This window comes from Anthonomus grandis, chromosome 5 (assembly GCF_022605725.1).
Source record: "Anthonomus grandis grandis chromosome 5, icAntGran1.3, whole genome shotgun sequence".
Lineage (NCBI taxonomy): Eukaryota > Metazoa > Arthropoda > Insecta > Coleoptera > Curculionidae > Anthonomus > Anthonomus grandis.
Window position 1 is genome coordinate 29,619,663 of NC_065550.1, and position 15,038 is coordinate 29,634,700.

Sequence of the window (15,038 nt, forward strand, 5' to 3'; positions counted from 1 at the left end):
AATCAACCAACAAAACAATTAAAGTAGCATTTTAAACCTCCAGGGAACCACATTTTCCAGGTCTTGCCTAAAGAATTAGCAAGTAATAGTAATCCTTTAAAACTCCTTTAACCCTTATCCTACGTACTGGGTTGGGTTGTATAGGTCATCGACTTTGATCGAATATAGCGCTTGGGTATTTAAAAAAATATTAGTGGTAAAAAATGGTTTCATACCTAAATCGGTACTGTTTAGATTCCCGCTCAAACAGTTACTGATCCTGGTCATTAAAATGTTGCATAAATGCTCGGTAGCTTCCGGGTTATCCCTGGTTAAAGTGCACAAGAGCAATCGGACGTCCTCTTGATTACTAATATTTCCTTTTCTTAAATTATTCCACACTAATTCTTGGACTAAACCGTAAGAGCACAACGTTTGTCTTGTGGTTCTATTTAAGGCCAATGCTCTCAGTAAGGTGAGACAGTGCTCGGTGGATGCCGTAGCACACCCGTAACATTTGTTCACCACAAAAGGCTCAGAAGATTTCTAAAAAATTAGTTACTGTGATGATAAATTGAAAAAAAAATATTTCAGTGTGCTTACGGGCAAATCATGGAAAACCGATGTGCTTTGAGGTAAATCCATGTCATGGTGTTTCCTTTCGTAAGTGACCAACTCTTTTCTGGATGCCAATACCTAAAAATGTAAACAAATTGGCATCATTACAGTACATATAGACTTAAACCACGTGGCCTGTTCGTGTGAGTAACTGTATACTTAGCTAAATAAGGACTGCATTAAGTTTACAAGAAAATTGTAACTTTTGCGAAGCAGGATCAGATCCACAATTTTGTCCAAGAAGTTTAGTGTAGATGAGTTTTTTAGAAATAAATGTGGATTTTGATTGATACATCTATAATAAGTGTTTTTATCCGAACACCAATTTCTCTTTTGACTGGTGATCAACATTATGCTCATTTAAATTTTGCAATAATTTTATGTTAGTGCAAAAACTAGTATCACACTAACTTAACTCCTGGACAAAATTATCGCACCACTAATTATTTTGTCAAGAAAATTTAAATAAAAATAAATATCAGTTAAAACAGTTATAATATCTTTTCTCGTATAAAAAGCAGAACTGGACAAAAACTATGTTTATGCTTCATCATGGAACATGCTGCTCGTGAGGAGTGAGAATACATCCGCAGGAAAGTTTTCATAATTTGATACGAGGAATGCTGCGAAGACTTCAAGCGGTACTTCAGCTATTGTTTTATTTTTGTATCAAAATTGAAGTTAGTGAAAATCGATGCTTTTCCTTGTATTGAATTTAGTTAATTAATAATGTATAGTTAACAATACTTATAAGTTTGCTTATTTTTTTATCTTTATTAAAAAAAAATATCTAAAAATCATGTGGTGCGACAATTTTGTCCAGGAGTTTATATCATATAGTTATTCTTATGCGGCAGATAATCAGTAAATTGGTAGATGTATCATGTATAATAATTTATAAATAAACCAATTATTTTTATGGCAATGCAATTTATCAGTTACTTCTTGCCTATGTGATGAGTCATGAAATTAGATTTCATTCTCTAAAAGTACTACTTTAAATAAAGTAACACATACATTAATAGTATCTTAGCAAATAAACTTTCGTATTTCTAAAATATTAACAATAAGTTATTATATATATTCTATATATAATACTAGAATTATATATAGAAATCATTCCTCCTCCTGAATTACGCTTAATGACAGGCATAGTAAAACATTTATTTTAAAGGTAATCTTTTTTAGGTAATCATCTTTTGCAGGAAATCCTTGTAAAACTCTTTTAGATAAAGTTGATCTTTTACCATAAACCAACAAATATGCTGCTTAAAATATGTGCAATGTTTCCAAGGTTTTCGGATGTCGTCAATTCTTGTTGTTGACTTGAACTTGACACTAAATTCGGTAGTTAGTTCTAAAGTTCACTAAGTTCGGTTAGGTCTAGAAATTAGTGTTAATCCAAAGGTGCATGTTGAAATACATCATATACCCTATTTTTGAAAAAAAAAACGAGGCCTTGGATTTTATAGGTAATAGGTATCAGTACATGAGGATTTTAAGAAAACGTGGCAAAATTTAAAAGTAACAAAGTAACAAAAAATTTGCTGTGGAAGAATACAATAGTGAACATGTTTAATTTTGTTAAGTGTCAATTGGTTTAATAATTTCCCACTATTTTAAGCTATAAATTCTATACGACAAACTTTTCAATTATGAACTTTTTACCATCTATTTTTTAACCCATCTACAATCCTACGTCGTATAGTTTGGGCGCTATTCTTGCATATAGATAGAGAAAAAAGCCTTTTCAGGTATACTTCGCCTGACTAAAGGGTTTTGCTTCTCTTATTATAAAAAAAATTATTCTAGATACTTAATATCTTTCGGTTTTTCTTTTGATGAGAATATCGCTATTAGTAACTTTTTTTTATATCTTAATTAAGTATAGGCGCTATTTATTTGAAAAAACTGCATAAAAACTTGAAAGAAACTTTAATACCATACCTTTTGAATAATTTTGCTCAACTCCTCGAAGCTCGTCTTGCACTCGTTGCAATACTGTTGCGCCAGCATCTGTATGGTTCTATTCACTTTTACTTGCGCCATTTGGGCCACCGGGTTTTGCGCCGTCGGGGCCACCGAGTTATTATTATTATTACCGGTACCATTGGCCACGTTACTCGATCCAGTTTCGTCTTTCCGGTCGCTCCTATGCTCCGTGATTTTTAACACGAGCGATTCCAGAGTTGGTTTGTTCGAAATCAGCTGTTTATAAATCCGATCCGCTTTTTCCAGTAAAGAATTGATGCTAGAGACGGTTTTCTTACGATCCTCGTCATTCTACAAGTAAAAGTTTTATTATTATAATCATTATACTTAGATACTCTTGTAATTATTATTTTTATATTGTCAAATGACTCTTACCTCGATAGGTTCTACGGCACAACACGGTTTTGCTTGCAGAGTGAAATCGAACTTGGCGTATTTACAAAATCCGCAGGCGTGACATAAGAAGGGATCGCGCTCGTCGTAATTGATGGCGCGGCATTTGTGACATTGGAACACGTTTTCGCCACAATTGGCACAGACTCCCGGATTGGCCGGTACTGAAGCGGAACATCGGGGGCATTGTAAAGTCTCGCTACTTGCCTGAAATTAGAAGTCAATTAGTGTCAACTATTATTATGATAAAAGTCATACAGCATTCCAGGCATAATAACATTACGTTAAATTCTATAAGGAATTTCTGGAAGTATATGAGATTACATGTCTTTGAGACAGTTTAGAGAGGAATTACATTCAGGAATTAAAAAAAAAATAATAGTATAATGATGTGAACCCTCAATTTATAGATTACTTAGGGCCAAAACTTTATAACTTAATTTCTTTTGAAATTGAAAACAAAGAATAATACAATTTTTAATGGAAAGGTCCAAAACTATACTTTCAACAATTTCGATAAATTTAGATCTCTGTTAGGTGCGATTCTAGTATTCAGTACCAAGTTTGTGTACATATTCTAGTTGTAGTTGTTTAGTTAATAGTTGTAGTTGTTTAGTTATTTATCCACTTTTTAATATTTGTTTGGCTTTAAGTGGGGTTAGAATTTGGACATTATGAAATATGATATTTTAGTTATTGTACCATTGTATCACTAAATTAATTGTATTATTGTATTAGTTTTTTTTATTTATTGTATTATTAAATAATTAATTTAATATATAGAAGCAAAAAATTTATTAAAATAGTTCTACCTGTTCCTGGCAATTGATAGAGAAAAAGAACTAAGTCTAGAAAGACTTGTTCTGGATTGGGAATCTCGGTAACAAATAGAACACTGACTATCAGCGGTTAAGTAAAAATTATTAAATTCTCTTTCAGTCACTTAAACCAAAAAAGCCCCGAGATTGTTTCTTTTAAAAATTCTAGAAAATGATTAGGATATTATTAGAAATTTAATTTTATTCATTATTATTCAATATTTTTATAGAGTTACTACAAAGTTAATCTTATCTAACAGATGTGCAAAAAATTAGAGTTATTTCATGTAATGAAGCCAATTCATGGAATTTTCTCCTTTTAAATAGCTAAACTATTCGAGTCAAATCTTGGAATTAATAACATTTTTTATTATTATATATAGCGAACTTTCCAAAAAAAAAACATAATTTAACCATACTTTTCTATTTCTTAGATTGAGATCAGAATATAAAATTGAGAAATTCAACTTTTTTACCTATTTTATAAATCTCCGTTTCATTTCTTTTATAGTGTTTGAATCATCTGGAAATAGCGTTTTTCTGGTGTACTTTATCAAATTATACAAGAAAAAAATTATTTTATTACTATACTTTTCTCTTTCAGAGACTGAGATGACTATATCAAAAACAGGAATCAACTTTTCCACCTAGTTTATATATCACCATTTTATTTCCTTAATAGTGTTTGGATCATCTGGAAATGTTGTTTTTCTGGCATAGTTTGCCGAATTATACAAGAAAAATATCACTTTATTACTATACTCTTCTATATCTCAGACAGAGATGAGGATATAACGTAATTTTCCAAATTAAACAAAAAATACATCACTATATTTATTGCTAATGTCTTCATTTTTTTAATAAAGTCGATAGATAGACAGAACGTGTCGATATTCACAAAATTTTATCATCATATTGCTATAAGTAGCGTTAGTGTAAAACGATAATTATCAAAAATATAAATCGTCCCTAAGTGATTTATTACGGCATTTCAGAAAAAATTATTCTCAACCCACATACATTATTATAAGGCTGAATAAACTAGATGTGTAAGTCAGATTTTTAATAGATAAGTTTTGCATTATTGTTAAAATAGAATTAGGAAATTAATATTATAAGTGATGGATATGCGATTGCTGTAAAATGTTAACACACAGATGTTTATCTAGCTACACAACTATTATTTGTGTAATGTGATAACGTATCTCTTTTTACGTAACATATAATTTTGAATAAAAATAATAACTAGTTTTACTTCATACCTGATATTACAAAGGTAATTTCGTCAAAAAGTCAATTTTTCCTTCTTAATCTATTTAATACTATCAATATAATGTCATAACTAATAGCTCGTCAATTCAATAAAAACCTAACTAAGTACCCACCTGAATATTCTCATAAAAGTCTCCATATTCCACCATAATATTGCAAGCGACAATCGGTAAAGGAAACTCGATTTTCACCTCAGTTTGTCCGGACTGTAAAGTCACTTTTTTCGCTTTATGCCATAGGGCCGGCTTGTTTTTCAGTTCCACTACCGCTTGAACGCTCCTAAAATAAGAAATATTTTATCTCCACCAAGCAAGCGTTACCATAACCCACTCACCTGTTATTATAATAAATATTAATGGTGCGCACCATTTTTGTTTTCTTTAAATCCCCGATCCGTACGGTGATTTTGCTGATAATGTGGCTGCTTAATAGTTTTACTATTTGAGTGGTTGTAGTGAACTTCGAGTCCACTTTGATGGATGAGAGTTTTATCGTACTGAATGGTACCTAAATGTTCAAAGTTGGCATAAGATGGCCATTTTTTTAAGTTCAAACGCATCAGTTCTTACCTCAGGGTTATTACATACCAAACAAGGCTCAGATTCAAGATAATAACCGTCTAATTCGACGAATTGAGACATGTGGGCGTACAGATTGGCGTTCGGATGGTGGGCCAGCAGTTCGTTTTGAGTTCTGAGCACCGATACCGCTTTTTGAACGTAATCGTCGATTTTGCCTTGTCCTTCAGGTTTTTCAGTGTATTTAAGGGAGAAGTAACCTAAAGATGTATTAGTAAGGACCAAATTAAAATTTGAGAGCTTCAAACATTTTGCGATTTTGGGACTGTAAATTTGTATCCATCAAATTTCACACAATTGTGCGCTGGATCAACGATATTTGTGTTTAATTTAACGGGAATTTCCTAAAAATGCTCCTACTTACCCAACAAATCGACAAACTGGGCGGCTTTTTTACCATAAGCAGGTAACAAAGGCCAGAGTCGCCACAGCAGCTCCAATAAGCTCTCCTGCTCCTTCGGTTTGGAATTTTGGTACAGAGCGAGAACGAACGCGTGCGTCTGCCATCTCACGGTCGTTGTATTATTTTCCAACAAAAACGCTTTTAAAAACCGCGCCAGAGTCTCCCTGGACACCTGCTTATTGATTTGGTCTACCAGAGCAACAGAGTTTGACTCTTCAAAGAGGGCTTCCACGGCCGAATCGTCCGATTTTTCACGCTCTTTTCTGCTGGACTGAATTTACGGTTCAATTTATGTCTATATTGGGTTTACAAATTATTATTACCTTGGACCCGTCTGATTTTTTATTCTGTTGGTTGGAATTATATACTAGGGCGCTAGTTAAGAGGTGGAGAATTGTTGGGGCCACTCCGTCGTCTAATAAGAAGCTCACCCTAAGCAAATACGGTAAGATTTCTTCGGTGTGTAAGCAAAATCTCTGCCAATTTCCTATGAAAAAAAAATGTTTTTAATTTATCATTCTGAAATTATATATTTAATGTTGAAGGTCGGGAAATCTTGAAACTAGAGTTAGTCCTTAGTTCAAAACTTGATTAGCATTATTTGAATTAATTGCTTGAATGTTTATGTTGGTCTTAATTCTCCAAGTAAATTTTGAAAGCCCCTATATTTAAGTATGTCTGCTCACTGAACACCAAAATTCGTCATTCTTCTTCTAAAATAAACGAGGAACAAGAAGTGGGAGTGTGACAAGATTATAAGAAGGAACGACTTCGTGTATGACGTGTGCGTTCTCGTATTTTCGTGTATAATTTACGAATACTTAATATCAGTAATCAATCACGTAAATTTACCAAAAGCATCGCGAGAATACCGGTCGGTAACGGGAGCGAAGGGCAGCACAGGTGTATTTGGGAGAAAGGAATCAGCAACCTATGGTACATTCATTTTTCCCTCATTTTACACCTCACATATATTTATTAATTCTCCATAATTATTGCTCTTACCTTCACGGTGTTACAATTTAATTTTCTATTTTTCCTTATTGCTTGAGAAGCGTTTCAGATTTTGCTATAAAACTCGGCATAGAAAAATTTTCTAACGTAAAAAATAAGACTCCGTTATTTTTTATGGCCAAACTTCTAGAAGGCGCCACTTACAGCACCATTTTGATAGATAACTCATCATAACTTTTTTGTGTTACTCTGTATACAACAACTGACCGAACAATCTTATTTTTTTCTATTTTCGTAACAAAGAAGGTCCACTTATTAGAGCTGTCTAAAGTTAATAGTTTTAGAGCTATTTGTTTTTAAAATTTCCAATGTATTATGCATACCATGATGATAAAATATTTTTATAACATAATAATCGACTTGCTTTCAATAATATATGAGTAGTGTTGCTATGATTTCTAATAAATACTCAAAGCTTAAAGGGACACAAAGTCAACGGTCTCAGATACGTTTATTTTAAAAAAACTATGATACATATTTCGGCCCAAGTCATCATCAGATCGGTAAAACTACTAAACATCATTATAGTTAAAATAAAAGATAAAATTAATAAAAGATTATAAAAGTTAAAATAAAAAATAAAATAAGTCTAAGACTTTTGTTTTGAAAGTATGTAAAATACAGGACGAACAGAAAGGGTTCATACCAAGTACACGGAAGCAGCTACTCGATGCCCGACAGATCACTGAAAAAACGATGGAGCACAACTTAAATCTACAAAACAAACGCTAAATAATGATCATCAATCGGTAAATAATCCCATAACAAAAACAAGATTGTATACCTGGGATCGTTGATAATCAAAGATGGAGGCTGTTCAGAGGAAATAAAGATAAGATTGGCAATTGTCAGATCAGCAACAACTAGACTCACAAAAGTGTGGAGAGATGAACCCATTACAAAAATAGTAAAAAGAATGCAGTCCAATTGCTGATTACTAGACTAAAACATGGACACTAAAGAAAAGAGATCAAAAAAGAATTGAATCCTTCGAATTATGGGTATGCATACCCATGACGACGCCCTTTAGTCTGTACCTAGCGCGATGAGGTCCAAAGAACTATTGTCATATTGGCATTAACCTTAATATTCAATTTACTATTGATCAAGAAATAGATAACAGGCTGCCATTTCTAAATTATTGGTGATGAGAACGAGAAATAAAATAACTACAGATTTATACGAAAAACCAAATAGTTTTTTTGAATTACCACTCTTAATATCCATTACACCAGAAAAAATTAGTATTGCCAAACAGTTTGTGAATAAAATATTTAAACTCAGTAATTCACACCAAAGAATTCCATATTAAAACAAAAACTCCTAAAAAATAATTTATCCGCGTCCTCTTGTCAAGGCATTGCTCAATCAACAGCCTCCTCTCAAACAGCCTAATTTTCAAAAACTCGAGATAGAGGTAATTTCGAAAAAATGTGTCAATAGCATTTTATAGCAACACACAAACTATTAGTAAACAGATTTTTGCCAAACTCGAACACCCCCAAAAAAAAAGAAACGAATGTCATCTACCAAATTCCTAAAAATCACATTTAGATAAATGATATATTGACATGATGTCACAACATCAAAAAAGGCATTTATCAACATAAATATGAAGCGTATGTAACAAATATAAATAAAGCTCAAAAAACAGCGTTAGGTTTACATAATTTTATCTAAGGCGTAATTTTGATTCCGGACGCACTTGGGCAAGCATAAAATTGATCTAAATCAGCGTGTAATGAATACAAATTCTTGAGGATACTTGAGGATTAAGCAGACACACCCAGAGTTTTTTTTACTGTGATGATCAGTAAAAAAACCTACCGACTAAGCATAACAGAAAGGTTTGAATTTAAAAGTTTGATATGAGGCATATTTGCCTCATATTTTTTAGAATTAGGTTTGACTGCGTTTTTTATTATTTAGAGATTTGTCACGTTGAGTTTTCAGTTTTGCGGTTCTTAACCTTTGGAAAATGTCTTGCAGACTCTTTATACATTCTTTAAAGCTCGCTGAGAATGCAATAATTTTGTCCATATAAACTAGACAAGTTTTTAGTTGTATATGTCTGATTACGTTATTCATTTTGCATTGGAAGGTGGCTGATGCTTTAGTTTTTTTTGTGGCCTAAGATAGTCGATTCGTGTAAGTATATAACTCGTTAGTGGGAAATCTTAGATTTAAGATCTAAATAATCTTAATTATTATCTTCCAGGCTACTGACAATTGCTTTATTAATGTATATATACCATTCATTAGTTACTTCGGTGCGTTTTTACTGATTCAATACCTGTTCTAAACGTTGCAATATCCAGGCAGGCCTTAAGATGCTCCACCAACTCGACCAGACTATCATAAGGCAAACTGAGCGCGTGTTGCATGTCGGAATTGACCTGATAACCCCCTTTCGTGCAGCACTGTTTCACCCCCAGGCAATGCGTACTTAAGGCGTGCAAATCCCTTAGCTGTCGGTATTTTTCCTTGTTGCCGCATATGTACAGTAGCAGTTTGCGGGCGTTACGTCTCGAGGCGGGAGGCAGCGAGGTCATCATATATTCGCATAGAATTCTAATTAATTGAACATAGAATTTGAAATTTAAAAAACAAAATAAGAAATCAGGTTTTGGGATCAAACTACCTGTACCAGGGACCATCGAAAGCAGCGGTGGCGCTCTCGTTAATCTCCGATAGGCGTTGCACTTGATATGGTAGTCTCAGAATGATTTCGGTGATTAGATGCGGGTAATTGGTAAATACGTCGGTCGAGTTCTCTTTCAGTTGGGTTTTTATGAAAAACGGAGACATATCCGGTAGTGGATGGGTCAGATGAGGCTTGAGGAGGTTACCAGTCGTTGTGGCTGTAATAAATAAAATAAAAAGAATCATTTTACGGGTTTCGAAAACGGTTCAGTATAACTACTTATCTTGTAAAGCATATTAATAATATAAAACGCTTGTATCTTCTGGACTTTAGAGTAAAGCATTTGATACACTTAATCATAAGATGTTACTTGAAATATTGCACTATATTGGATTTTTCAGAAGTCAATAAATATCTGAACTTTGTGATTCCATTGCGTTGTAATTAAAACTCAACTGCAAAATCAAACTATAACTCTTCGATAGGCTTCGAATAGATATTCGAAGGCCAAAAGGCTCTATTCTAAAACCTTTATTATTTCCTTGCATGTGTCTGATATAGAAATAAAATTGACTTAACTTTATGTTTATTACTTATTATGCTCCACAGCTGTATTCGGCATTTTCTCCCAATTGCTTACCTCCTTCCCAAGCACACTTTATCTAAATACCTCAACAATACTTTTTTGACCTATTTCATTATTAACTAAAAAAATTTTACTTAAAAGTATTGAATAATATATAGATCTATGTAAAAATCACATTTATTTAACAGTTTTGACATTAATTTTATAAAAAAGAGTACTGAATAAAAGAGCAACTATTTATCATAAATGAGGTATCGGTTGTAGTCATTCTAAAAATTTTGGAGCAATTTTTTTCCTAATTCTTATTTTACTGTAACTAATCTCTCTACAATAATCTAACTCTTATTGTAACTAATGGAAGCTACATTATTCTTCTACATTTATTTAAAATACAAAAAAAATATTTTTTTAATTTACATTTGTTAGTTGAACCACTGATTTGCCTAGTGCTTATGCATCCGTTCTGCTAAAATCGGGAAAATGAATATTGTATATATTTGTTGCTAAGTTTTTCATTTAAGTTTTCCAGTTTCCACGCCAAAACTATGTATATTTGTAGGACTGATTATGCTACTTCAGCGAACCATGTGAATTTGTAATCTCTGTTTTACATATTCTATTATGTAGATTTTGTTTATACTGCAATAACAAATAGTCCGTTGAAAGACCGAGGGCGAAAGTAACTTCCCCAATCTATATGACGTTAATCAATTTATAGAGAAAGCATAAAAGTCTTGCTAGATAAGGATTTAAATTAAATAAGGTTTAAAACCCTTTCAGGTTGACCAGAAGACCTCTGATATACTTTTGTAATACAGCTTTAAACTTGCAGAGTAATTACGACGGAAAAATTAGTACATAGGGTGTTCCAGGAATTAAGCGATCAATTTCGCAAATAACAGGAATTAGAAAATTTGTACAAATTTGGCAACGTCAACTATTTTCGGTAGTCCTTTTCCCAAAAATTTGCAAAACCTACTTTTTAAGAAATCGATAGCTGCAGTTGGTCGTAGGACAACTTGTACTATAGTTATATATCCAAAAGTTCTTGTAGACACCATTATATTTCTTACCAATATTATTCTCTTCCTCGGTCTGATGTTTCCAATAGTCATGAAGTAAAGTCTGGCATATTTTCAGGCAATAATTAATGATTCCGTTCTTGTGTAAAAACGTCGCGGCAGTCCGGGCCACGTAATTTAAAACGTCACTCGATCCACTCGATTTGGAGCTCGAAGATGACTTGTTCCTTTGCAACAAATTAGCTGAAAATATTTCATTAATAAAACTTGATTAAATTCAAAATTAACAACCTACAAATTAATTTTAAGAGCAACAGATGGACCTCTCCTTGTTTGGAGCGTGCGCAAACGCTCTGGATATTCTCGCCAGTAAAATTCAACTCTTCGCTCACGGCGGTCATAAGTGAATTGAGGCAACTTTTATCGCGGTCACACGTGCCGTCCAGATCGCTGGTTAACTGTGACATAACCTACAACAGAATCCGTTAATTAAGTGATTTAGCAATAAAGACGTCTTCTACCTGGAAGAACGGTATAGTGCGTCCACCCTCTGCGTTTTTCAGCCTCGGCAAGTATGCGACGAGCTTCTCGAGTAGCTGTAACCGTAGTCCGTGCAGTTTCGCGGCGCTTTCACTCTCGCATTCTAATTCCTCTTGAATCTGAGCTAATGTGTCGCTGCCTTGCGAAGGCCGTTGAGTTTGTTCCGTTGCTGCAACTAAGAATGATGATTCGGATGAGGTTATTGGCGAAGGCAAGGGTGTTTTACCTTGGGCCGAGGCGGCTCCAGTGCTTGTTTCACCCGTTCGAGCAATATTGGCTTCGTCACCGTAAGCGGACGATCTTCCAGATACGTTGTGTTCACCTAAGAAAGCTTATTTTTGAGTAGTGTCTTTAAGAATGTTTTTTTTTTTGTTCATGGCAAAAGCAAAAAATCGTAGCCATTTCAGATCAGGCAGCATAAGATGATGTAGAATGGGTTTAAGTTACTTTACTATTTCTGGTTTTCAACCAAAAATTAAATATCTTTTGAATTATATTAATATAGTTCTTAGAATTCTTAATAATATTCATTTGCCAGTATGCTATTGCATGCTTTAAAAAAAACTATGTAACTCATTAGTCAATAAGCGTTAATAGTTATAATTTTTAATGAAGTATAGGTCACATGGTTAAGACCAGAATCTGTCATGGCAGAATTCTGAATTTGTTGGCCTTTTATTTGCATACTTTTGGTTACTACTGTTTCATATTTGTAAACTTGTTTTGCCCAATAAAGAATATTTATTATTATTATTATACATTTGTTTGGTAGAAAGCGTTTGACTTTGAGTTCAACACGACTAATTAATAGAAATATTTGAAAGGAAAAATATGATACTTGGGATATAAGATCAATTGCTAACCTGTTCTGGGAGCAGAAAGCTGAAGTTAGATTAGATGACTGTTTATCTGAAGGTATAGAAATATAGAGTGATATTCGGCAAGGGTGTATATTGTCTCCCTTTTCGCTTTTTTAACGTTGATAGATAAACAATCTTTGAGTAAGTTCTTGCAAAAGGAAACGAAAGAATAAAAATAAACGGTCAACAGTTTAACAATTTTCGATATGCCCGTAATACAGTAGTACAACACACTTAATACCGGGCTAACATGCGATTGAATGAAAATACATTTGATTTTTTTATAGGATATCCACGGATTAAGGCTTAGTTTAAGGAAAAGGAAAAGAAATTAAGAAAATATCGTAGTATAATAAAAAAAAAGAGAAATCCTCAAATTAAAAAAAAAAAGGATCACATAGCCTTATCTATTTATAAGGCTATTTAAGGTAAATTCAAAGTCATGATGATGATGTGATGTATTTTTTTTAATCCTTGGCATTTTAAAATGCACTACAAGACTAAAAAAACTTCTAAATTGCCGGTATTTATTTAAATGAAACAATAACCAGGTTTTAAAGGACTAAAATAAATAAAAACATCATTGAATGTTAAAGTCAAGGCCATTACTAATCAAAAATATATAAAATGAATTAAATAAACGATCAAAATAATAAAAAAGACAATCCAAGGATTAAAATATGACTTGTAGATTATGTTCAAATTATGGACAGCTGTAAATGACTCTTATAAACGATATGAACTCAATATGAATTTGAAAATAGTATATGGTTATCACAAAACAACAAAATATAGATGTAAACCTAACAACCAAAGAGTCCAATATTACAAATATTTAGGTGCAATAATAAATGCACGAAACTGCTGAACAGTTCCAAAAAATAAAAATACAAAATTGAGATAGCTAGAAAATTTGTTATCAAACTCGAGAAGTTTCTTTGGAACAAATAAAAAACTACGAAAGGACAAGAATACTTCAATGCTATGTATTTTCAACTCTATTATATGGTGCCGAAGCATGGACGCTTAAAACAGCTGAAATAAATAAACTTGTAGCGTTTTTGAGAGATGGTGCTATGGTCGCCAGAGTTAAAAACGTCAAAGTGCTTCGTTCTAAAAGAAAAAAAATGCGAATGTTTTGCACTCATTATTAGAGGCTCAAAATATCAATTGCTGCAAAATATTGTGGAGAAAATTCAGGGAAGGCGTCGTCATCAGGAAGTTGGAACAAGAAAAATGGTTTTATAAAAATTTGATACATATTAGACCATACTCCGCCTTTATTCTACCAAGGCCATATAAACTCGGACTGGGAAGTTTTGAGCGATTAAATGGTTTAACCAATTTCTTCTTAATTTTTTTATGATCTAAAAAACTTTGCACCTATTTATTAGTTTTAAAAAAATAGGTTCCGTACTCTTATTTACTTGCGTATGCCCAATTATATTACAAATATTACTTTTAGCTTGAATCTCGGAAGTCAATCGTTGTAAATTGTGTATTAAGCATATAGCTCTTTGTCGTGTAAATCATTTGATCCTGTTCATTCAAAATTTGAGGGATATTACTTGGTGACTTTTTGTATACTATAAAATTCTCATCTTTAAAGTCTACATTTGATAATAAATCTAGTAATTTTGTATTATTTATGGTTAATATACTTCTGATTGAAGTACTAATTCCTTAAATTTTACCTGTAATACTATCTACTCCGCTTCCGCCGCTTTCTGAGCCCGCGCTTCCACCTTGTTCTGCGGGGGAAGTGCGTAAGGTCGACCCGTCCGTGGCCGCTGTAGAACCTTCAAATTTACATTTAATACACGAAATGTAAGTTAGGAAAAATATGATTACCGACCTTCGTCGTCTGATCCGGCGGCCGAGGCGGTGGTATCACTAAAATTCGCGGCCTCCTGTTGAGCCTGCGCCGCCTGTCCTTGCACCGCCCCTCTCAGTTGCGCCTGTAAATTTTGCAACGCTTGCACCTCGGGTGCTGCACCTCCTTGTCCGGCCGCTCCTCCCATTTCGTGTTCCTAAAAACAGGAATTTAACTCCATATATACCAGATGGCGCGTCGCCGAGCGAAACAGGAAATCTCATGTAAATTTTAAGGGGGTCAATTATTGGCTTCCCTGTACATTTTACAGAAAAAATGTAAGATAACTTTTGAAGAGACCAATCTGGCAAACCCTCGAGCAAAGTTTCAAAAAATTTTAATATGCGAATCTTGAATTATTCAATTAAATGTAATTGCAAATTTACCAAATTTTCAGTTCAGGTAAAATCAAACGGGCACCAGTAAAATGAATATTGTCACTGACG

General features: G+C 33.2%; 1 protein-coding gene across 1 annotated transcript in view; it reads right to left on the reverse strand.

Moving 5' to 3' along the window:
- Nucleotides 1-15,038, reverse strand: part of LOC126735845 (E3 ubiquitin-protein ligase UBR4) — an 86,898-nt gene that overhangs the window by 20,613 nt on the left and 51,247 nt on the right. Inside the window, 16 exon segments of the mRNA XM_050439928.1 lie at nucleotides 216-525; nucleotides 583-675; nucleotides 2,545-2,880; nucleotides 2,965-3,189; nucleotides 5,186-5,351; nucleotides 5,407-5,579; nucleotides 5,642-5,850; nucleotides 6,015-6,324; nucleotides 6,377-6,540; nucleotides 9,361-9,638; nucleotides 9,709-9,928; nucleotides 11,371-11,562; nucleotides 11,615-11,789; nucleotides 11,841-12,181; nucleotides 14,414-14,518; nucleotides 14,575-14,749. Coding sequence (XP_050295885.1) covers nucleotides 216-525; nucleotides 583-675; nucleotides 2,545-2,880; nucleotides 2,965-3,189; nucleotides 5,186-5,351; nucleotides 5,407-5,579; nucleotides 5,642-5,850; nucleotides 6,015-6,324; nucleotides 6,377-6,540; nucleotides 9,361-9,638; nucleotides 9,709-9,928; nucleotides 11,371-11,562; nucleotides 11,615-11,789; nucleotides 11,841-12,181; nucleotides 14,414-14,518; nucleotides 14,575-14,749 — 3,472 coding nt within the window.